The 24,445-nt window shown below is 37.7% G+C and overlaps 2 protein-coding genes across 3 annotated transcripts in view; both read left to right on the plus strand.

Annotated features, from left to right (window-relative positions):
• The window catches only part of LOC129436611 (NXPE family member 3-like), a 63,361-nt gene that overhangs the window by 37,089 nt on the left and 1,827 nt on the right, over nt 1-24,445 (plus strand). Inside the window, exons 1-6 of one of the 2 annotated variants that reach the window (XM_073865158.1) lie at nt 19,587-19,689; nt 20,135-20,199; nt 20,422-20,853; nt 20,938-21,353; nt 21,433-21,509; nt 22,266-22,469. In XM_073865158.1, the coding sequence (XP_073721259.1) occupies nt 19,626-19,689; nt 20,135-20,199; nt 20,422-20,853; nt 20,938-21,353; nt 21,433-21,509; nt 22,266-22,469 (1,258 nt within the window). In that variant the 5' untranslated portion in view covers nt 19,587-19,625. Of the gene's footprint in view, nt 1-19,586; nt 19,690-20,134; nt 20,200-20,421; nt 20,854-20,937; nt 21,354-21,432; nt 21,510-22,265; nt 22,470-24,445 lie in introns of those variants that run through there. The other variant, XM_073865159.1, reaches the window with a different exon arrangement.
• LOC141362800 (NXPE family member 3-like) lies at nt 989-14,759 on the plus strand. The gene is made up of 9 exons (XM_073865049.1): nt 989-1,344; nt 6,730-6,928; nt 8,241-8,305; nt 8,468-8,899; nt 8,984-9,399; nt 9,506-9,582; nt 9,838-10,041; nt 11,689-12,026; nt 13,682-14,759. The coding sequence occupies exons 2-9, from the start codon at nt 6,865-6,867 to the stop codon at nt 13,874-13,876; spliced, it is 1,791 nt and encodes a 596-aa protein (XP_073721150.1). The 5' UTR covers nt 989-1,344; nt 6,730-6,864; the 3' UTR covers nt 13,877-14,759.

Consider the following 24,445-nt stretch of genomic DNA (forward strand, 5'->3'; position numbering starts at 1 on the left):
CTTTTTTTACTCGCTAAGTGTGATAGGATGGTTTTACTTTGTACAACGCGCCAAAGTTCACTCAACAAGACGCGCGTGATTATTCGGGCTACAGGTAAGTGAGGAAGAAAGTATTATTATACCCACTGTAACTGTACAAAATACGGAACAAGTTGTGTCAGATAATGATTCAAGGACAGTGTTTTCACCAATACACGACAATCCCATGTTAACCTGAGGAGTTGCAAACTTGTGTCAACCTTGTGGCAAGGTTATTTAGGGGGTCCCTAATCCATGAAAGAAAATAACCCCAACATGGTAAAAACATGAATTCATGTCATGATTGCTGAATACTTTACATTACCGCACTGTGGTCATTACTTGCACAGATGTAGACATAATGTAAGGTTGCATTTTAAACTTAAACTATTTTTTTTCACACTGATTAACTGTCTGTTAATGAAAAGAAGATTTAATGTGAACTACAGAAACGTTAATAAACGTTGTTCAGGAAACAGCATGATATACATACCTACTCTAACACTGTTTTTTTTTGGCAAAATTAAATTAAGAATTCAATATTAATTGCATATTCTTCAATGTTATAAAGTAAATATGGATTCATATATGTTACAAAGTGATTTTCTTTTTTTTGACAAAGACTTTAACAGTTACTGTTTATTAGGCTCTAGGACATAACGAATTGTTTATTATAGTACATTAAATTTGGGATGGCACCGGGGGTGGCGAGTCAGATGTCACTGAGTAACGTGCATACTGAGTTGTCTGTTGTTTATGTCAAGTAAACGATGATAAACAGTTTTTGCAATGCGACCATTTTATTTATGTCCCCACCATTGCCAGAATCAAACATACGCCCTTGTTTGGGGTTGTACATGGTGAGGGACAAGGAATGTGTTTCTTATACGTATGATATAAACCATATGCTGCTTCATATTACAAACCCTTGGGAAGGTAAAGTAAAGGCTTGCGTGTGAGCAAGGCTTAAATACTGTAGTACAGGGAAAATAGTTTCAGTTGGTCTTGAAGTTTTGTCCTGGGTTTTGTTCAGGATGGCTCACCAGGACTGCTCGGCTTTTATTTGTCTGGTTAATAAGTCTCTCTTTTGAAAATGAAACCTACGGCTTGAGTATTTTATTCTTAAAGAACCCATAAAGAAAAGCACAACATTTCTTTGTTGTCGTTTTTTTTTTGTTTTGTTTATGGATCGAGTACCTGTGTATGACCTTCTGCCTGTTTATGGATTATGATTGTGGATTACCCCTTTATTTTTAATAAAAAATATTGCATTTGGATCCGCCACCTTGTCTTGCCTTGCTTCACCGTAACAACATACTGGCTAAGGTAAGAGGTTAAGTGTTTAAGTATTGATTTATGTTCCAGGTCGATATGATCACAATATGTGTGTTCAATATGTTCAATTCCTCATAAAATAGTTGATAAGAAATACTCAGATGGTTAACTGCTTGTGCTAAGATTTCAAAATGTGGATGTAAGATCCATTTTCTGTCCCATAAGACCATGGAGTGCTTAGGATTTGCCAGTCATAGCAAAGCTTATTGATTTCTCAGTGCATGTATCACTCATTACCGCTGTTTATGGATTACTTTCAATAAAAGGGATTTAAGCCAACAGTGCATCCAGGAAACAATTTTCCAAATGCATAATAGAAATTGTATCACCCGTTCATTGCACAGTGCAAACAGTATATCAAGAAAGCAATACTCCAAATGTAGGATGGTGCGGATGGCTGCTTGATTGTTTAAAAGGATGCATTTAAATCTACATTTCATTTCAGTTTGCTTGGTGGACTTCGGCTGTTGCATCTATCAAAAACTCGTCCTCGCCTTCAAAGTCTCTGTCCTTCGAATGATCCAGCCAGAAAACTATTTCTATGGGTGCATCCCAATTTTCATTTAGTAACTAATGTCCAATGAACAGCTGATACATGAACCACGGATCTGAATGAAAACATACTGTGCGAATGGTTTGTGATTACAAACAAAGGTTAATGTCTGAAGAAGTGTAAGTAGGCTATTTTGTCCACATTATAGAGTAACAGTAAACTAACCTTAAGAATAACACAAATGCAAATTTTTATATTATTTTAATATTTTGATATTTTAACATTCTAATACAAATTTCGAGCATTGTTAGGTGCTTTTATTCTAATCAAATGATTGGTGCCCTTTGTTTTTAGGGATCAATTGTGACCCTGTCTGTGAAAACCCATATTTTTTTTAGATGTACTGTTATCGACATGAAATCAGCCTAATCTAAGAACGTTTTGTGAAAATATTACCTTAATTTTTTAAATATTGACTGAGTAATGTCATGTCATAGATTGAAATCATAGTGTAATTAATGTCTGTGACAGGACCGGTCGTTCTCTGAACTGAGATCTGTTTCAGTTTCACAACAAAATGACATGCGTGTGGAGAACTAGCGTCTGTCATACATGTGGAGAACGTGCGTTCGTCTTAACGTCATATACCTACCGTGTCTAATTTCAAAATAGTGCACATATAAACTGTTATACAGTTACTTGTATGAAGGGCTTGTGTTATTTAAGACACCATTCAACCAGTGTGGGCTGGAAAATCCGATCATTTAAGATGTTTTTAAATTAGATTAAGTAATTTCAATAGCAGATAGAAATATCATATAAATAGCTATTTAAAATAGCCTTTTATAAACTTGTAAAATAAATATTTAACATCCTTGAGAAAAATCAAGACAATACAATGTGTGATCAAAAAAGTAATGTCATAACAAATGCATGCATTGGGACAGGAAGTACAGTATACTAAAATGAATAATAAAATAAACTGGCCGGGCATCCTTATGCTCTGTATATGTGTCAATATAAAAATGAACTCCTAGCAAGCTCATATAAACTGACTGTCAATGCCAAAATGAAAGAGAACCAAACATAAGTAAATAAAATATAAGGCCGCCAGTAGGTGGCGGCAAGGCATCGCTTATTGGCAAATGTTCCACCTCTTTCAAAAGGACAAAATTATTTTCTAATGAATTTTTAAAGATGTAAACTACTTACTACAGGAACATAATTGTAAATATAAAAAAAAACTCACATTTTTGTCTCAGTTGGCAGATTTTCATTTAAAAATTATTTTCCAAATTAAGTCACACAGAATTGAAAAATGTGAATTTAAATTTGCTGCATTATAAATTAAAAATATAGGTAATTATAAGCGCTGTCGTTGGTTTATATAACATGTTATATTGTAATGTTTTAATTACACAATCTTGGCTGTAAATTATCTATAACAGGGGTTTTCAAACCTGTCTAGTTCTGCACATTTTGCATGTTTACCTTTTGTGACACACCTCATTCAGTTACCTTACACACCCAGTTCAGGTCTTGCAGTCTCTACTAATGAGCTGAAGATTTAAACATGTGTGTAATGAGGAAGATATCAGGCACGAGGGGGCAAAAGGGGGCATTGCCCCCTCAGATCTGATTTGTGCCCCCTCTTTTTCATTTTTGTATTCATGGTTAGAATGTTCAACCTTATCCCCATATTGGATTTAGAATGTCCAGTGTCGTGACATTACTGCCAGATTCAAACGTCTTTCGCGTTGGTTGATGCTGAGCCAGACGGACGAGCTAAGCGCTGTCATATATCAACACTATGCAGTGTTTTCAACCTCATAATGTTTATTTTAGATTTCAGACATTTAAATACACATAAGCACTGGTAAGACAATAGCCTACATTAAGTTTACACACTGATGTCTGTGGAAGCAGCAATACAAATTTATTCAAATAAGATAGTAATTTGCAAATAATAAATAAATATTATTTTCAAATAATAATATTTTGCCGACGTATGTAATTCATAGACAAACACAGTGGAAGTATAAAGTTTACTTTATTGTTATAAAGGTTATAATGATACCTGTTTGAAAGACGAGGATGCGCACCTGTCAATCAGCTATTACATAACAGAGCGAGGCCAGAGACGAACATGCTCTTAAACAGGAAATAATTTGTGCATCTTTAAATAACTCTAAGAATACATTTCCTTTAAATATAATTTTTGTCATAAAAAGTTATAAGAGATAATAATGTTTTTTCCACTTTAATTGCTTAGACTTGTTAATGCGGTTAACAGCGTGTTTTGCGCATTTTCTCTGAGTTTATTTCAGTAATATTGCTGTTTTTCCGGTAATAATAATACAATTTACATGTCAATCCTGCTTCCTTGTCCGTTTATTAATGTCAATATGCTGTTGTGTTAAGTTATATATGGATATTTATTGCCATATGAGACGTTCATTGCCGTTATATGAATACTCTCGTCTATTATTCAAATCATATGCAGAATAATTTGTGCATCTTTGAATAACTGTAAGAATACAGTTCCTTTGAAAATAATTTTCGTCAAAGTTTTGATCAATAATAATGTTGTGAGGATATGTATTGCCATTGCCGTTGAATACTCTCGTCTATAATATGGAATTCACATACAGTAGTAGGAAAAATATAATGTGGTATACTGCAAAGTTTACCTGCTAATTTTTATTTATGATATATGTGGAGATAAATAATCCTTGCAAATCTGCTGATTTGATTCATTCGTGTCCTGACCACCAGGCTAGAGATTTTAAACATCCTTAATCCACATTTACTAGTCTATCAAATAATATCTATCATCACTACGTTTTGCTAGTCAGTTTCTGGTTACCTGTGCAGTTGCATATGGAGTGTTTTATGGAGCGCTGCATTTAAAAATCTGTCTAACCCAGCATTGGGTTAAAAATGACCCAATGCTGGGTTGTACCATAGGAAAAACAACCCAGTATTTGGGTCATTGATAACCCACTGGTCTGTTCGGTATAATACAGTAACCAGGCCTGAGTTAATAACAACCCAGCATTTACTAGAGTTTGAGGGAACATGATTTTATGAAGTAAAATCCTGTTTGATCCTGGAGCAACATTCCAAAGAGTTGCAGAATAAGTTTACAGTTAATATAAATTTTAGGCTATAACCAATGCAGTGCTTAAGTTTCAACTAGAACAAACCACAGACAACAGCTATCACGTGTTTATTTATTTAATTAAACAAAGCCTATAGAATTGTTTTGCATTTGTTTCAAATTACCTAGTTTGATAGACATATCTTAGCTGACAGGTATAATAAAGTTCTAGTGGGGATCTAGACTGTAAAAAAAATTCTGTAGAAATTACAGCATTACTGGGTATTACTGGCAACTAGCTGCCAGTAACTCACTATAGATTTTACATTTATGTCATTTACTGGCAACAGTTTGTTAAATGAACATGAAACATTTACAATCTTTATCTTCTACAGTAAGTTACTGGCAACCAGCTGCATAATTACAGCAAATGTTAAACCCTACTAAAAAAATCAAGCAAAGACCAGCATAAGCTGGTAGCTGGTTTTAACTGGTTTAAGGTGGCAGTAGCTGGTCTAGGCTGGTCCTCCCAGCTGGTGGGTCAGCTAGTCTTCCAGCCTGACCAGCTAAGTCCAGCTAGACCAGCTTAAAAAGTGACCAAAACAAGCAATACCAGCTAAAACCAAGCTGGGAGACCAGCTAAAACCAGCTCACCAGCTTATGCTGGTCTTAGCTGGATTTTTCCGTATTTGGTGTATAGCTCTATTAAACAGTCCATTTATCTTAAACGGTTTTAAATGTAATGACATTACATCCTCAGTAGTAGCCTAGTAGCAATCAGAAAAAAATTAAACACTAGTTTAATACAATAATAAAACACTTTATCTAAATTTTATTAGCATGTTTTATTTTACCCTCAGCAGATCGTATCATGACAATACATGACAGTACACTTTGATAACAACGTAACATCTAGCATTGGGATACCCGACGTAATGGTACATTAAAAGAAATTCAGCATTAGATATTTAATTATTTTGCTTGTTATATAAATAAACTACTTTAAAAGGACTTTGTTGCTATTTATTCTTCGGAAGCCGCTCTTGTTGTTACTGCTGAAACCGTCTTCACGCGCCAGACAGAAGCACGTTCTCCACGCGCATGGCAGACGCATGTCCTTCAGACGTTTCTACTTACAGACGTTATCCACACGGTGATTTCTAACGTGACGCCTGTATAGATCAACAGCTACACGTTATTGACGTGTTTATGCGACGTGATACTTGCGTGTACGTCTCCATATAAAACACATGGAGACGTACACGCACGCATACACGTGTGTTATCTGTCGTCCTTGTCAGTCTCGTCTCCAATAGAGTCATTTGGAGCGCCATAATAGAGAAGCTACGTTAGCCGTCACAGGACAAACATGTCATTGTCTGAGACAACCTAGTGACAAATGCTCTCTGTAGAGCAGTTTGTCCGTTTAGGGCTACTGTAGAAACATGATGGCACAAAATGGTGGCTTCCATGTAAGGGGACCCGTGGTGTATTTAGATAAAACGTCTCATTCTAAGGTAATAAAAACAATACAGTTCATTTTATACTGTCATCTTTACACACCACTCATGATATAGTTTTAGTATATTATTTTGCATTGATGTAAAAGGATCCTTCTAAAATTTGCACACTGCACCTGTAACTTATCAGGTTTGACAGCGTAGGGAGAGGGGGAGACGAGAAACAGATGGTGAGGTGTATCTCCAAACAGTGGGAATTAGATGTAAACTCTTTGAGAAAGATTTCAGATGTTGATTCTTACAGGAATTTTTTTTTTTTTTAGATAATAGTTCCCTCTGGATTCAGCCATTTGGTGTCAGTCTTAAAGCTCCAAGGGACGCTGTTAAAATGTTTCGATTGTTTGGATAAAGACACGATGACGCAGATTTCGATGTCACTCATAAACACTGATACATGAATGTCATTGAAGTTACACATGGCTTCAAGTAACAAAATGAACCTCAAAACATGCAGCCTATACAGTAAGTTATACAAAATACTTTAATAACGTTAAACATTCCACTTTTTTGAAAATATGCTAATTTTCCAGCTCCCCTAGAGTTAAACATTTGGTTTTTACCATTTTTGAAATCCATTCAGGTAATCTCTGGGTCTGGCGTTAACACTTTTAGCATTTAGCATAGCTGATTAGACCATTAGCATCAAGCTAAAAAATAACCAAAGAGTTTTGATATTTCATCCTATTTAAAACTTGACTCTTCTGCAGTTACATCCTGTATTTAGACCGACAGAAAATTAAAAGTTGTGATTTTCTAGGCAGATATGTCTAGGAACTATACTCTCATTCTGGCATTATAATCAAGGACTTTGCTGCTATAACATGGCTACAGCAGGCGTAGTGATATTATGCACTGCCCAAAAATAGTCCCCTGCTATTGAAAGTAACCAAGGGGACTATTTTCGGGCAGTGCGTAATATCACTAGCGTGCTGCAGTAAAAGTCCTTGATTATTACGCCAGTTTGAGAGTATAGTTGCTAGCCATATCTGCCCAGAAAATCGTAACTTTAATATTCTGTCCATAGGCAACAGTAAATAATAATAATAATAAATACAGGATGTAACTACAAAAGAATCAAGTTTTAAATAGGAAAAATATCTAAATTCTTTGGTTATTTTTTAGCGCAATGCTAATGGTCTAATCAGATTCAATGGATTGTGCTAAGCTATGCTAAAAGTGCTAGCGCCAGACCCGGAGATCAGCTGAATGGATTCCAAAACGGTAAGATTCAAATGTTTAACTCTAGGGGAGCTGGAAAATGAGCATATTTTCAAAAAAAGTGAAATGTAACAATAAATATATTTAATTAAACAATCTATTAGCCTAAGTCATTTTGCTGTCTTTTTTTTAGATAAGATCAAGTCGTAAAATTGTTAACCAGATGAATTTTTTTTAACATATTTTATTTTGGGAAGGCTACGCATAAAATATTTTCTTAAATTCATCTGGTTTCATTCATGAAACAACTTGCTTTGGGATCCTGTATGCATTTTTTTGTAATATTGATATTTTGTACGGTACATCAAAATATGTTAATTTTCATAGCCTATTTAATCTCTTAATCTTACCAATTGTTTTCATAACATTACTTTTCATCAAATACTTTTCATTAAATCATATTTAAAATGCTATGGGCTTGTCTTATTCTTGAAAAGTTGCAGATTTATTATCATTGAATGTTTTTCTTTATTGTAACATCTGTTATGATATTTCAAAAGAATTACAAACATCTAGTTAATGAACACTATGTCAATGACAAAATTTTATTTCACAGTTCATAGGCAGAGATGCCTAAAGTTGATGTTTACTGGCCTGTTACTTGGAATTACAGGATTTTTGGTAAGACTAGAAATAAGCCATTTGAATATCTGAAAATCATGTCTGATCATGTACTGTAGGTGTATCTTATTCAGTCATTATTCTATATATACTTTTGGGACCAAGCAAGGCTCTGTACTACTTTGCATACATTTAATACCAGTATAATTATTAATCTTTTAGGTTGTATGGACTTACGTTGAAAGTCAAGAAGGGAAACAACCTCCAATCAGCATTTTGTTTCAGCACTTTGCCAAACTTTTCAACTCCAGAAACAACGTCACATCTCCTGCTGATGTTCTGCTAGAAATCACTTCTGAAGACTCAGAGTCAAATTCAAGTTCATTTTACTCTGAATTTGGAATCAGTTCAGAAAGTTACTCCAGTTTACAGCAGGAACTCTTCTGGGCTGAACCAGACAGATCAATCACAGATGTGTCTATGAGTACAAGTTCGGCTCACTCCACTTTCATCATTCAGAACCTGAAAGACAGCTACCAAATAGGAGAGGAGCTTTTTGTTACTATCCATGCCAGGGACTTTAACAATGAATCTAAACGTTATGGAGGAGATTTCTTTCAAGCAAAGCTTTTCTCATCCAGAAGTCCCCAAAAGGTACTGAACCTCTTACATGTTTGCTGTATCAGTGATGTTTACTGAGTACTGATCTTTATCTGATCTAATGTTCTTCTGTCACAGGCCAGTGTGTTTGGGGAGGTTGTGGATTTGCTCAATGGCTCTTACTCTGTGCGTTTTCTTCTGCCGTGGGTTGGACAGGCACAGGTGGCTGTGCGTCTGATCCACTCCAGTGAAGCTGTGCAGGTCCTCAAGCATCACAGAGAAACTGATTCAGACAGAGTTTACTTTAATGGATATTTTGAAGGACTAGGACCAAATGGAAACAAGTTGAAAGAAACAGTGACGTGTAATGTGAAGTGGGACCAGAATGGACTGGAGAGGATGGGGACTGGAGATTGCTGCTGTGATTACAAAGATTTTCGCAGTGGAGAAGAATGGCGCTGTCAGAGACCCAAATCCCTGCCATGCAGCGCTCGTGTCTATCACTCTATGGGCGGGTATATTAAACGCGTGACGGCCAAAGAAGCAATGTTTATGTAAGAGTCATTTTTTTGCATTAAAAGTGCATCCTATTTAGCATTTTTTAAGCATATAGCATGAACACTGAAGGGAAAAAACAATCAGTTATGTTATTTTTGACAGGAGTGAAACCAACAAAGACATCATTGGACAAAGAACACCAATCAAGATTCTTCCTTCCAATGAAACAGTGCGAATTGGTATGATATGTCAGGAATGGCTGAGGAATGAACCCAGGCGCAGACAGACTGTTTTTAGGACAGTGAAAGCAGTGGTATAGAGATAAATAATTTGTGTGAAAAAGAATGTGGCTTTTTTACATGTGAAACATGAACACATGTTATATTGCACACTGTAAACACATTCAAAGAAACAAAAATACAGGAAGAACGGTTAACTTTAATTTGGCATTATGAAAATACAATTTCAACTTTCAGTTTCACTTTTGTCTGCAGATGTAACACAGAAATGTCGTGCTGGTTTGCACACACCAGTTCCAGCTGGGTTTTACCTGAATGATGTTTGGGAGTCCTTTGTGTGTAGAACCCGTAATTTTACTACCGAAACAACAACACAGTGCCTGAAAGACAAACACATCCACATGATGGGAGACTCTACTTTGAGACAATGGTTTGACTTCTTGCTGAAAGCAGTACCGAGTGAGATTCTTACTATAAATTAAAAGCATTGAATGTTTACTGGTTAAGTAAGATTTTAGCTTAATTAGTTAGTTTGACTCAGTCATGGTCAGTGTTGGGTAAGTTACTCAAAAAAAGTAATTAGCTACTAATTACATCTTCATTCATGTAATTAGATTACTTTACAAACTAAAAAAAATGCATTTCCAGAGGAACTGCAAAAGTGTGCTTGCTCTGGTGCGGTCACTAACGTGATTTGTGAAATGTAAAATTTTATGAATTTTTATGAAATGTAAAATCTTTTTGTTGGAGGGTGTGTCCGTGGTGTCCTGACAAAAATTTCTGCGTTTTCGCCATGAAACAGGAAGTTGTTATAAGGCATACAATGTCCAATCTGCCCCACGCTTAACATGTTTCACAAGGGTCTTGGCCTGAACACATCAACATGGCAACTCAGTAACATTCAGTAACAGTCATAGTGCCACCTAGAGGCAGCAGGGAATACCATGTTTTACGCTGTGACCTACTGCTCTTAGAGATTTAACCATATCAACATCATATTTTATCAGTCTAATCTCAAGACCTTTTGTGATGATAAATAGCGATGACCTTGACTTTTTGTTAAAGGGCGTGTCAGTGGTAGCCTCATAAAATATCGGTAAATGAATTGCATTTTTGACAGCCTAAACAAGCTCAAAAAGTCATGAAACATTGCACACGTATTAAATGTGGCTAAAATTTTCATTTGATATAGGCTTCAAATCCGGGGGTGTAAAAATGCTTCTATAGCGCCACCTACAAAAATTTAAATAAGCAGCCCCCCCACGCTAAATGAACAGATACGAAATGTGGTAGAATCATGTATCACCCAAAGACCTACAAAAAAGTCTCTTGGAGCCAAGCTCTAAACCCCACAGGAAGTGGGACATTTTTTGTTTTCTCTGTAGTTTGAATGCAAATTTTGCCATTTCTGGGCTTTGTACCTCAACAAACTCCTCCTAGAGAATTTATCAGATCATTATCATACTTGGTCTGTGTCATCTAAAGGCCTTTGCGATACTAAATTGCAGAGATCTTGACAATTCGATGAAGGGTGTGTCCTTGGCAGCCTGCCAAATTTCTCTCTTTTGCAATAAAACAGGAAGTTGTTCTAACTCAGGCTTAAAACGTCCAATCTTACCCCGCTTTACAAGTTTCATAAGTGTCCTGGCCTGAACACATCAACATGGCAATATTGAGTAAAAGTTAGAGCGCCACCTGCTGGCAGCAGGAAATGCTATGTTTTACACTGTGATTTACTTGATTCAGCCTTCCAGGTACGTTCAATACACTATTGTGTATCGTGTAAATAACTGTTTGTATTCATTAACATACGAACCCCTATTTTTAATAAATGCAATTTATACTCCGCAGCAACTTATAGTCTAGAAAATATGGTAATTGTTCTACAGTCCATACACAACATTTAGTTTATTTACTTTAGAAGTAACTGTAATTAAATTACTGGAAAAGTAAGAGTAATCCCTTACTTTACTTTTTCAAGGAAAAAATAAATTACAGAAACTAATTACTTAGTAACTACACCCAACACTGGTCATGGTTTACATGTCGATACCAAATGACAAATACAAATTTTGGGATCATCATTGTTGGTGGTTTTCACTGCAGCTTTAAAGCGGATGAACCTGCATGTTCAATATGAGGCAGGGCCTCTTCTAGCAGTGGATGTGGAAAACAACATTGACTTACACTGGAGGGCTCACGGTCTTCCTCTACGCTGTCTGAAAACAGAAGTGACTAATCTGCACTACGTCAGTAATGAGATTGATGATCTGACTGGAGGACCTCACACTGTTATTATATTTAATCTGGGGCCACACTTCACAACATACCCTCTCGATATCTACACCCACAGAGTGTTGAGGATCCGCAAAGCTGTGCTAGATATGTTACAACGGGCACCAGAAACTACCGTTATAATCAAGACTGTCAACACCGGCTATAAGGTAAGAAGTTAATAATATCAAAGAAAGTAGTTTGCATGTTTGCTGATATTTACACTGTTAGACTTTTTATTGTATATGCAGGGCCGGCGTCAAGGGGGGGCTTTCGCGGGGCGTGACCCCCAAAGAGGTTGTTGCACCCCCTACACAGTTTTTTTTATTAATTTAATACATATATCAAAAATAATTAAAATAAATTAAACATTGAATGTTTCATGACTTTTAATGTAATCAAATGAGGAGAATATAGTTGATATATGTTTTTTTTTATTAAAATAGACCAGTTTCTCTGATTGGTTGTATTGCGGCGTCTCATGTGTCTTTACGTCTTTAGCATATTAATGTGACTTGATACTAGCAACGTGTTTATCGCGGCATTTTATGGATCGTTTAATATATGGATATTAGAACATTTAGAACGAACCAGCACCGCCTGCTGCATCTGACTTCATGCAAACACCGATTGGCTCAAACTCGGAGATTAGAGGTCGAGGCACAATTTTCAAATCTACAGAACACTGTTTTAAGGAAGCTTAATGTTCGCACATGCCGCCTTCAGCTTTTTTTAAAGGTAAGTTACACTGTAAAAAAAGTAAATAACATAAATTTAAATCTACAGTAAATTACCGGCAACCCAATAACATTGTAATTTCTACACATTTTTTTTACAGTGTAGCGTTGTTTTCATTTACGCAAGCTTAAATGTGAACTGTATGTAAACAGCATTGCGACGTGATTATGGTAATACTGATTAGTTTGTGATCTTCTGCACTTTATACGGAAAAAAGTGGACAGTCTGTACCAGTTGTATGAGTGTGTGCTCGCACTGTATTTGTTGTTTTAATGCTTTGTTTTGCAAGTTATTGTTGCTAATTTCGTACCCCCCCCCCTTGGAAGTCGCATGCCCCCTGATAGTTATGGTCTGGCGCAGGCTCTGTGTATATATGCGGTAACTTATAACTGTACATGTTTTTTACAATATGATGCCTTTACAGCAGTTCTATTTTAAAGTATAATACCCTTACTGTAACCTAGTTTTAAAAAAATATTGCCTTGAAGGGTAAGGGTAAACCCGTGTTGTAGGTCCATAACACTACCACAGTGCCATAGAGTCACTTGATGAAAGTTACTCGCTACACTCCCCAAGTTGCCTCTTCTGTCACTCTCCCGACACTCCGAGAAGCGAAATCTTGGCATCACTAGTGTTTTGAAGTCTTCAGGTCAAATTCAAATCTGACGGTCAAGCATTTACCCATAATACCTTTTTTGTTTCCATCTACAATTCTCAATAAATTATTTACACTTCTGAAAAACAATTCACATTTTGAAATTTGCTTCACTTGTAAAAGCATAACGGATAAAATGTATTTCATTTCATAGATCAATTTTATATTTCCATTTTATATGCTTTTATAACACTATTTTATTCAACTACAGTAGCACTACTGCTGTTGTTTTACAGCAGTCTACCGCAAATTCAAAACATACAGTAAATCACTGTAAATCAAATGTTAATACCCATAATGCAATGCATATTACAGTAATGAACTGTAAAAGAAAATGATGGCATTTTACTGGGCATTTTGTGGTTAGTAACTGTAGAAATTACAGTTAAGTCTAACAGTGTAGCCTAAGGTGTGTTTCTGTCTTTGTAATAGGATGTGTTTGGCAGTGACTGGTATTCTCTGCAGTTGGACAGAATCCTACGGTGGGCTTTTCAGCATGTTGGTGTTTATATTTTGGATGTTTGGCAAATGACAGCCTGTCACTACAACAAAGAGGACATTCATCCAGGTCCTGTTATCATCAAAAATGAGATAGACATTTTTCTTTCTTTCATTTGCCCTGAATGATTTTGTCAGGAGCAATCAAGAGATAAAAAAGGAGATTTTTACATTCATTTTTGTTTTCACCACAGTGTGCAATTAAAGGTTATGATTTAAATTAGATGTTTGATCCAAGATGATAGCATTGTAGCATTCTGACTTCTTGGAGACACATAGGAACATTTTCCTCTTATTCCATCTCATAAATGTTCTGCTATGCATACAGGGATTCTGCATCTACAAACATTTCGGAATGTACAGCATTTAAAGCACATGGATTGCACAATATTTCCTAATTCTCTCATCTGGGTATGGCTTTCTTTTAATTAATTATTTGGTAACACTTTACAATAAGGTTGTATTTGTTAACTAACATAAATAATTGTACTAACATTTAAGGACAAGTTCGGAATTTTACACTTAACTCTTTCACCGCCAGCATTTTTTAAAAAAGTTGCCAGCCAGCGCCAGCGTTTTTCATGATTTTCACCAAAGTTTAATGCCTTCCAGAAAATGTTCTTCTTCAAATAAACATACAATATATCAAATGAAAGAACAGACCCTCTGCTTTCAAACAAAAAAAAAACTTTCATCCTACCTTGAGTAGTTCTTTTGTAATCAGCTTTTGAATATGGGTAGGTTTCTGCAAAAACACCACATTTTGAGCAAAAAGCAGAGATAATTCCATTTTTGTGACTGACTTTTCATAGAGATCCCATTCAGAGCGATCTTTAAAACAGACACGGACATGCAGCAGCTTGCCATAGGGCAATACTTCCGGGTTTAAAAAGTGGATAATAGCGGTATTGCGGAAAGATGGAAATACTCGTCATTGGCGGGGAAGCGTTTTCTCTTGATTGATGAGATATCTCGTCAATGGCGGGGAAAGAGTTAAAGCCCTGTTTTCAGATTGTTTATGATGAAATAGAACGGTTTTGACTGAAGTTTCGACATATGCGTCTGCCCCGAGAATTTTCGGGTGTTTGTGTTTCACCTCCTACCTCTACAATGGGTGTATAGGTGCACTGGAAAAATCCTTCCTATAATGCATTAAACTTTCGTTTACAAAGACGTGAAACTCACCGAGTGGTCAGGGGTGTTCACTGATATGCTCACACAAAAATCGCTGCAAAAGATGCTTTCCTACAGGTGTTTTAGCATTCGTTGTTAACTTGTGGACCTATTTTTCCAAACGCCTCACACCCGTATATTCTTCCGCTGAGAGCTTGAATAATAGACACTCCAGCCCAGTTGGTGGCGCTAATCCGTCTTTGCCAATTGCAAGAATAGAAACAAAATTCCCGGTGCGGAGTAATACCGTACCTCACAGCACATCTAATACAAGTCAATGGAGTTGGCAAAAACTACGATAAAACCTGTTGGAAAGCTTTTGCAGCGATTTTCGTGTGAGCATATCAGTGAACACCCCTGACCACTCGGTGTGTTTCACGTCTTTGTAAAGGAAAGTTTAATGCATTTTAGGAAGGATTGTTCCAGTGCACCTATACACCCATTGTAGAGGTGGGAGGTGAAACACAAACACCCGAAAATTCTCAGGGCAGCCGCATATGTCGAAATTTCAGTCAAAACCGTTCTATTTCATCATAAACAATCTGAAAACAGGGCTTTAAGTGTAAAATACAGAACTTGTCATTTAACAAAGATTAATAAATGCTGTTAAACTATATTGCTTGTTAGTTAATGCATTTAATAATGTTAACAAATACAACTTCATTGTAAAGTGTTACAAATTATTTTATTCAAAATCTTCTCAGCATCTGTCATAGAACAGATGGGTGATAGACAGTAAACTCAAATTTGATATAAACACAGAGATGATCTGTAAGGGGCCAGTCACACCAAAAGTGTTTATGGCAGTTGCAGGCGCCTTTTTTGAATGATATTCTATGGGCAGGGCGCGTTTGCGCGCTGTTTATGCGCGCCGAGCGCCTTGCGGTTTTTTGCCGCCTGCCGCGCACGCGTTTTTGAAGGAGCGCTGAGAGCGGAGAAGCGCTCGACGTCATTCGCGTCTTTGCATTGTCCAATCGAATGAGGGGAGAGGCGGCCTTACGTTGTGGTGAGGGAAGTTTACAGCTGCTTTGAAGAACCGGACTCCACTCGCTCACTCTCTCATGAGTGTTTGTGCACATCTCACCCTCAAACAAGGTCAGAGCAAGTGTCCTCTTTTTAAAGTTTCTGCTAATATGAGAGTTAACAGCAAAAGAGCGCTCACGCTTCAATATTGGATTGACAAGACAGCTGACTCGGTGGTTGCTTAGCAATATGAAAAGCCGCGTCGCACTGCTCTTTTTTTAAAAAAAGGCAGTGCGTCGCGCCTTGCGTTTGCAAGCGTTTAAAGCGCTTTTGGTGTGACTGGCCCCTAAGAAGGGACAATAACGATTGTTCTTCCTAAGGAAGCTTAACTCTTTTAATGTGGACAAGGTTATTTTGTCTCTATTTTATAAATCTTTTATTGAACCTGTCCTTACTTTTGCTTTTATTGCCTGGTATGGGGGCATCGGCCTGTGGGAGAAAAATTACCTCAGCCATATTGTGAAGGATGCTGGTAAGGCTTTCCACAGGTTTCCTTGACAAATATTTATGAGAAGCAGGTTATGAGGAAAGCAGATGCCATATTGGACTGTGTAAACCACCCCCTTCATTGTTCTTTTGAAGTTCTTCTCTCAGGCCGGAGATTCAGAGTCCCTTGTTTTAACTAAATAGGACAAAGAACTCTTTTATACCAAGTGCAACCTTGTTGTTAAATTTGCAGAATGATTTGAATAGATTGAGTGGTAGTGTAATAGTTTTTAATTGTTGCTTGTGTGGTTTACAGTAAGTGTTTTGTGGTGTTATCTGTTGTATGTTTACCTGGCTGTAAGACAAGTTTCCCCTAGGGGACAATAAAGTGAAACTGAACTGAACTGATAGAACTGCCTATTACAAGAATTAAAACAAACATAAGACAAAGGACGTCAAATAAAAGTTGTGATTTGAAAGGGTCAGAATTATTTTACATTTCTGAAATACTGATAAATTTTAAGTCTAGACTGTCATGTTGGAAAAAACAATTGATGATTATCAAAAAAACATATAGGGCCCTATTTTAATGATCTAAGCGCATTGTTTAAAGCGCACGGTCTAAATAGGCGTGTCTGATGCCACTTTTGCTAATGTAACGACGAGAAAAATGGTTTGTGCGCAAGCCAGGGTTGCCAGATTTGCGTATCAGAACCATCCCAAATGGACATTCAAAACTAGCCCAAAATTATCCCAATGACTATTCACAGCCCAAATAACAATAACTAATGATTGAAGTCTTTTCATCTTCAACCCGCAGAAAAAAACAACTGGTGGAAACAGTTTAAACAGTAGCTCAAATCTAAACTCGAAAAAAAGCAGAGGACAGCATCTCTCGTTGAGTTCACACTTTATCTCGATTAAAGTCAAAGCGGAGTTGGAGAAATCTAAAGAAGTTTTCAGATATGGGTAATAAAAACACATTTTTTCAAATTGCACAACTATTTTAATGCTTTAAGTAGTCTAATGATTTAAAAGTACACATAAACGCGGCAGCATGTACATCGCGTGACCCCAGTAACCGAACCTTAATAATGCGTGATGCCACTTTGCTATTGGGTGTTTCTGTTATGAAAATCATGTGATATAACAGTTTAATATAAGACGTGAACTTGGAACACAAAGTTTCTGCGTCAATTTTATGCCCATGGGGGTTCTGGTCTGAAAACGAGGTGTGTGCATTGTTGCCGCGTTGCTATTTTGAGGTAACTACAATACTACAATGCCATTGACCAACTAAAACCTGGTCTAAAGTCTAAAGTCAATGGCGCAATATTGTTTTTGTTATTTAAAGAGTGTGTTAGTAATATGTGCCTATAAATGGGATGACAACGCGCGTTTGCTTATCAAACACACATGGATGCGCAGCAGCACACAAACGTTTTAAAACATGAATAATCAAAGGACTAAAATGTAAAAGATTATTATTGAGTCTCTTGGACATAAATGAGGATCGAATATGAGATGTTAGAAGGCGTAAAGAGCTGTTTCACTTGTAGCCTGGTAAGTAATTAAAAGTTTTGCTTTAAACAAATGCAAATATTTTTTAAATGCTACCCCACAGATTTATTGTATATGATGACTCTGTACCTGTGGATATGATGAGTTTTAAGTAATGCTTTTTAAAAAACTCACGGCACTGTCCAAGTGCTGAAGGCCCTCCACACGTTTGTAAATTCTTTATTTGTAACAAACAAGAGATAAAAGTATTTTTAGAGTACAAACCTTTTCTTGCATATTTGTAAATTATTTTTTCAGATAACATAGATCATGTTGGCTATCCATTCAGCAATGCACTTAGATCTTTAAAATAGGGCCCCAAGACACTACCACCATGGCCCACAAAAAATTGCTTTTGGATAAAATGCAAAAAACTCTCTCTGCTTTCCATCTACAGGTCTTAACCAAGAGTATGTTGCGGTCCATCCGCTATTAAAAGTGCATTGTCTCTTATTTGTGGCCCCGTGCATCCATCCTTCACAAAATAAATCCAAACGGCTCCACGATGATAAACAAAGGCCTTCTGAGGGTAATCCTCGCAGTTTCGTTGTAGAAATATACACATTTAAAACTTTATAAACTAAAATAACTCCTTTCCGGTAATGCCGCCATCTTAGTCGCGTCCGCATTCAAGATCAGAGCTTTACGCAGCGTACGGAGGTTACTCTGCTGCTGCCCAGTGCCCCCGCCCTCCGAATTTGTCATACGTCACTAAGAAAAGTGCGTACACTACGCTAATACTCTCTCCTGAAACAGAGGAGTCTAAGATGGCGGCGCTACCGGAAGGTAGTTATTTTGGTTTATAAAGTTTTATATATGGATATTTCTACAACAACACCCCGCGGATTACCCTCAGAAGACCTTTATTTATCATCCTGGAGCCGTTTGGATTTATTTTGTGAAGAATGGATGCACATTTTTTTACTTAAAGGTCTTGGACCCAGTAACTTCACATTTAATGAACTGAAAGATCTTAAACATTTTCTAAAATAACTGAAAATGTGTTTGTCTGAAAAACGATGGACACATGCATCTCGGACGGCTTCGAGGTGAGTAAATCATTGGTTTAAGGCATAGTCACGGAATTTTTTGCAAATTTTTCCGTGGCATTCTCACGGATCTCCGCATATTTCCGTGGCCCTGACACAGACTTTCTTTTCCGTGGCATTCTCACGGATTGGTTACTGTTTTGTCCTATTTTCTTACCATTGTCGCTTCGGTTTAGGGTTATCACCTAATTTGCATATGGCATTATTAGACGCAAACTTTGCTGTATCCAACTGTAGGGTCTTTGTTATAAATGGATTATTAACTATATATTATTATTAAGTACAGTACATTAGCATGTATGGCATAGGCTTATTGCTTTAGCAAAACTTGTTACATGAGCTGCATACCAGATATGCATAGCATGATAGAAGTTACATAGTGTCAGACCTCTTGGTGAGGTGTGACTCTTCTGTCTCCAAACAGCGGTCATCTTGGAGTTAGATGTAAACTCTTTGAGAAAGATTTTTAGATGTTCATTGTCGCAGGAATTCAATGTTTTTTTTTTTTTAGAAAATAGTTTCCTCTGAATTCACCCATTTGGTGTCAGTCCAAGGAATGCCGTTAAAATGTTTGAATTGCAGGTTGAATAACCAGTTTGACAACAACACGATGACGCACAATGTCACTTATAAACACGGATACCTGAATGACATTGTACTTACACATGGCTTCAAGTAACAAAATGAACCTCGAAACATGCCGACTATACAGTAAGTTATACAAAATACTTTAATAACATTTAATAACATTTTAGTATGGAATTTAATAGAAAAATGCACTCGGTCACAGTCTATTAGTTAGTATAAGTTATTTTGCTGTTTTTTTTTTAGATAAGATTACGATGAACCAAGTCGTATAACTGCTGCTAACCAGATGCAAATTATATTATTTTACTAACATATTTTATTTTGGGAAGGCTACACAAAGTATTTTAAAGTATGTTCTTAAATCCATCTCTTAATCTTACCATTAGTTTTCGTAACATTACTTTACAAACTCATAATCAAAATGCTACAGGCTTGTCTTATTCTTGAAAAGTTGCATATTTATTATCATTGAATGTTTTCTTTATTTTAACGTGTTTGTAATTCTTTTGAAATATCGTAACATATCTTATTAACGACACTATGTCAATGACAAATTTTCATTTCACAGTTCACAAGGAGAGACGCTTAAAGTTGTTGTTTACTGGCCTGTGCTTTGAAATTACAGGATTTTTGGTAAGACTAGAAATACGACTTATGTGAAAATCATGTCTGAGCATGTAGGTGTAGCTTTAATTCAGTCATTAGTTTCTGTACCTAGTTTCTGTACATACCTTTGGGACCAAGCAATGCTCTGTAGCTAACTTTGCATCTCAATCACTGTATAAAGTTAAATTATTCGTTTTTAGATTTGTTTTCATGACACTTTTATTAGCAGTATGATTATTAACCTTGTAGGTTGTATGGACTTACATGGGAAGTAAAGAAGAAAAACCACCTCCAAACAAGTTTTTGTTTCAGCACGTTGCCAAACTTTGCAACTCCAGAAACTTCTCCACATCTCCTGCTGATGTTCTGCTAGAAATCAATTCAGAAGATTCAGAATCAAGTTCAAGTTCATTTTACTCTGAATTTGGAATCAGTTCAGAAAGGTACTCCAGTTTACAGCAGAAACTCTACTGGGCTGAACCGGACAGATCAATCACAAATGTGTCTATGAGTACAAGTGCAGCTCACTCCACTTTCATCATTCAGAACCTGAAAGACAGCTACCAAATAGGAGAGGAGCTTTTTGTTACTATCCATGCCAGAGACTTTAACAATAAATATAAATGTTATGGTGGAGATTTCTTTCAAGCAAAGCTTTTCTCTTCTGAAAATCCCCAAAAGGTACTGTACCTCTTACATGTTTGCTGTATCAGTGATGTTTACTGAGTACTGATCTTTATCTAATCTAATGTTTTTCTGTCATAGGCCAGTGTGTTTGGGGAGGTGGTGGATTTGCTCAATGGCTCTTACTCTGTGCGTTTTCTTCTGCTGTGGGTTGGACAGGCACAGGTGGCTGTGCGTCTGATCCACTCCAGTGAAGCTGTGCAGGTCCTCAAGCATCACAGAGACACCGATTCAGACAGAGTTTACTTTAACGGATATTTTGAAGGACCAGGACCAAATGGGACCAGGTTGACAGAAACAGTTATGTGTAATGTGAAGTGGGACCAGAATGGACTGGAGAGGATGCTGACTGGAGATTGCTGCTGTGATTACAAAGATTTTCGCAGTGGAGAAGAATGGCGCTGTCAGAGACCCAAATCCCTGCCATGCAGCGCTCGTGTCTATCACTCTATGGGCGGGTATAACGAATGTTTGACTGCCAAAGAAGCAATGTTTATGTAAGAATAATTTTTTGCATCCTATTTAGCATTTTTTAGCACTGAAGGGAAAAACCGTCAGTAACGTTATTTTTGACAGGAATGAAACCAACAAAAACATCAATGGACAAATAACACCAATCAAGATTCTTCCTTCCAGTGAAACAGTGCAAATTGGTATGGCAACCTTTTAGACCGACCGTATGTGATAAATTTACACTGCCTGCAACATAACTGGAGTCAGAAAGTCCACATAAATAATTTATTAAAGGATTTCTATGCATTTGTGATTACTAAAAGTAGAAATGCAATAAAGTAGAAATGCATTTCGTTTACTAAACCCTTTTAATTAAAGGTCACGTTCTTCCTGTTACCATTTTTTAAACATTATAGTTAGTGTGTAATGTTGCTTTAATAGCATAAATAATACCTGTAAAATGATAAAGCTCAAAGTTCACTGCCAGGCGATATATTTTCTTTAATAGAATTCCTTTTTCAAAGCCTACAGCGAATGGCCAGTTTGGATTACAGCCCTCTACTTCCTGCATTAATGACGTCAGACGAACATTTTATTGACTAAACTCCGCCCACAGGAATACGTTAGTTGCCAGCTAAGCTCAAACGGCTCTGCTAAGCTAAGCTGCTGTCGAATCACAACACACTAAACAAACGACACAATCAGAACTTGTTACGTATTTCTGAAGAAGAAATTCATACTTCATAGAACAAGGAAGACATCAGCACGTTTTTAGGACAGTAAAAACAGCGCTATAGAGATAAATAAATTGTGTGAACAAAGAGTTTTTTTACACGTGAAATATGTATGGTGCACTGTAAACACATTCAAAGTTTCAAAAACACAGGAAGAACGGGAACTTTAATTTGGCATTGTGAAAATACAATTTCAACTTTCAGTTTCACTTTTGTCTGCAGATGTAACACAGAAATGTCGTGCTGGTTTGCACACACCAGTTCCAGCTGGGTTTTACCTGAATGATGTTTGGGAGTCCTTTGTGTGTAGAACCCGTAATTTTACTACCGAAACAACAACACAGTGCCTGAAAGACAAACACATCCACATGATGGGAGACTCTACTTTGAGACAGTGGTTTGAATTCTTGCTGAAAGCAGTACCAAGTGAGATTCTCACTATAAATGAAAAGCATTGAATGTTTACTGGTTCAGTAAGATTTTAGATTAATTAGGTAATTTGACTCAGTCATGGTCAGTGTTGGGTAAGTTACTCAAAAAAATTAATTAGTTAGTAATTACATCTTCAATCATGCAATTAGATTACTCAGGGCCGCCCGAGGCATAAGCGAACTAAGCGGCTGCTTAGGGCCCCGTGGCCACCGGGGGGCCCACAATTGTTTTTTTACAATAAAAAAACGTATACAAGTAATATAAATGAATATGAATGAATAAATAAATAATTCAGGACAAGAAAATTCTGATTTGCAGGCAACTCCTGTGTGTCTGTAGTGCTAGCAGGGCAAAACAGCAAACAGAAACAGGGCAAAACACAGACAGGATCATGACAGAACCCCCCCCCCCCCCCCAAGAATGGCTTTCAGATGCTCCCAGGGCCGTAAAGAGTAAAGTCCAGGAACAACAGGGGTGGGAGGGTGGGTAAAGTTCATGTGGTGGAGGATCGAGTGAAGTCAGCCAAGGCAGTGCAGGCAGAGCAGGAGGCCAAGGCGGTGCAGGCAGAGTATGAAGCCAGGGTGAAGCCGGCAGAGCAGATGGTCAGGGTGGAGCCAAAGGCGGGACCAGAGACCAGAGGAGAGCTGGAAGCCAGGGTGATGCCACAGGTAGAGCCAGAGACCAGAGCAGAGCTGGAGACCAGGGCGCAGTTTCAGACAAAATCAGCGAGCTGGTCGGAACCGCAACCCATGGTGGTGCTGGAGGTGCTCTGGGCCTGTAGATAGACACAAGAGAGAGAGAGGCTGGCAAAGCCAGGAAAACAAACTCAAGGTAGGCGGAGCAGAGAGACTGGTTAATGCAGGCAGAGTCATTTTGGACCAGGCAGAGAGTTTAAAATTTTCCATCTTTGACAGAGCAAAGAGTTCAGTGAGAGCCATTTTGGATGAGGTAGAGAGTTCAAAGTCCGCCATCTTAGACAGGGCAGAGAGTTCATCAGAGTCATGCAAAGCCATTCTGGCAAGGGCAGAGGGTCTATGGAGCTTGGGCGTGACCATAATGGCTGAATTATGGGTTACAGGAAACTCAGGAAATTCCAAAACAGGCTTCAGATTCAAAAGGTTCAGCTAACTTGGTCGAAAAAAGCTCAGGGGACTCAAATGTAAACTTCTCAGCCATGACAGAAAGTGCAGAAGACTCACGTGACCTTACTGGTTATGCCGATTCTCTTGACACTGGTGATTCGCTCGTGACAAAAAGTGCATAAGGTTCGGACCTTCCAGCCATGACAGAGAGTGTAGATGACACAGATTCAAACCTTCCAGCCATGACAGGGAGTTCTGGATGACTGGCTTATGAGATTGAGAGACTTCCTGTGAAGCAGAAGAGCAAAAAAACAGACCAAGCACACCCCAAAGCCAAGACAAACAGAGAAGTTTCAAAAAGTTCAGAAGAGTCAGATGATTCAGATTGTCCCATTGACTCAAATGACTCGTTTGGCTCAGGTGTTTCAGACTAATCAGATGACTCACTTGACTCGGTTGACTCAGTGAACTTGATAGAATTACTTGATATGGTTGACTCATTGAATTTGGAAAAAGCAAAAAAATTGGTTGAACCGGCTGAATCCGTCATTCTGGTCGACCTGGCTGACGCGATCAATCATGTCGACCCGATCGGCCCGGCTGGTTCCGTTGACGTGATCGGCCCGATTGTGGAGACAGGTGGCTTAAGGATGCCGGCCGACCAAACCGACACCATCGGGGTATCTGCTAGGCTAGCGACCAACCGGTTCGCACAGGCCCCAACTGGGCCCATCGGTATAGCAGCCATCTTGTGAACAGGCTCGGGCGCACAAAAGACAGGACAGATCGTAGTGCATTCAGGCATCCATGGCTGCTCTGGCTCCGGATCCCACGAACCCCAATGCCTACTGCCCCCCCAATAAAATATTTAGGAACCCGTCCACCACA

The sequence above is a fragment of the Misgurnus anguillicaudatus genome, unplaced genomic scaffold, assembly GCF_027580225.2.
Source record: "Misgurnus anguillicaudatus unplaced genomic scaffold, ASM2758022v2 HiC_scaffold_29, whole genome shotgun sequence".
Taxonomy (NCBI): Eukaryota; Metazoa; Chordata; class Actinopteri; order Cypriniformes; family Cobitidae; genus Misgurnus; species Misgurnus anguillicaudatus.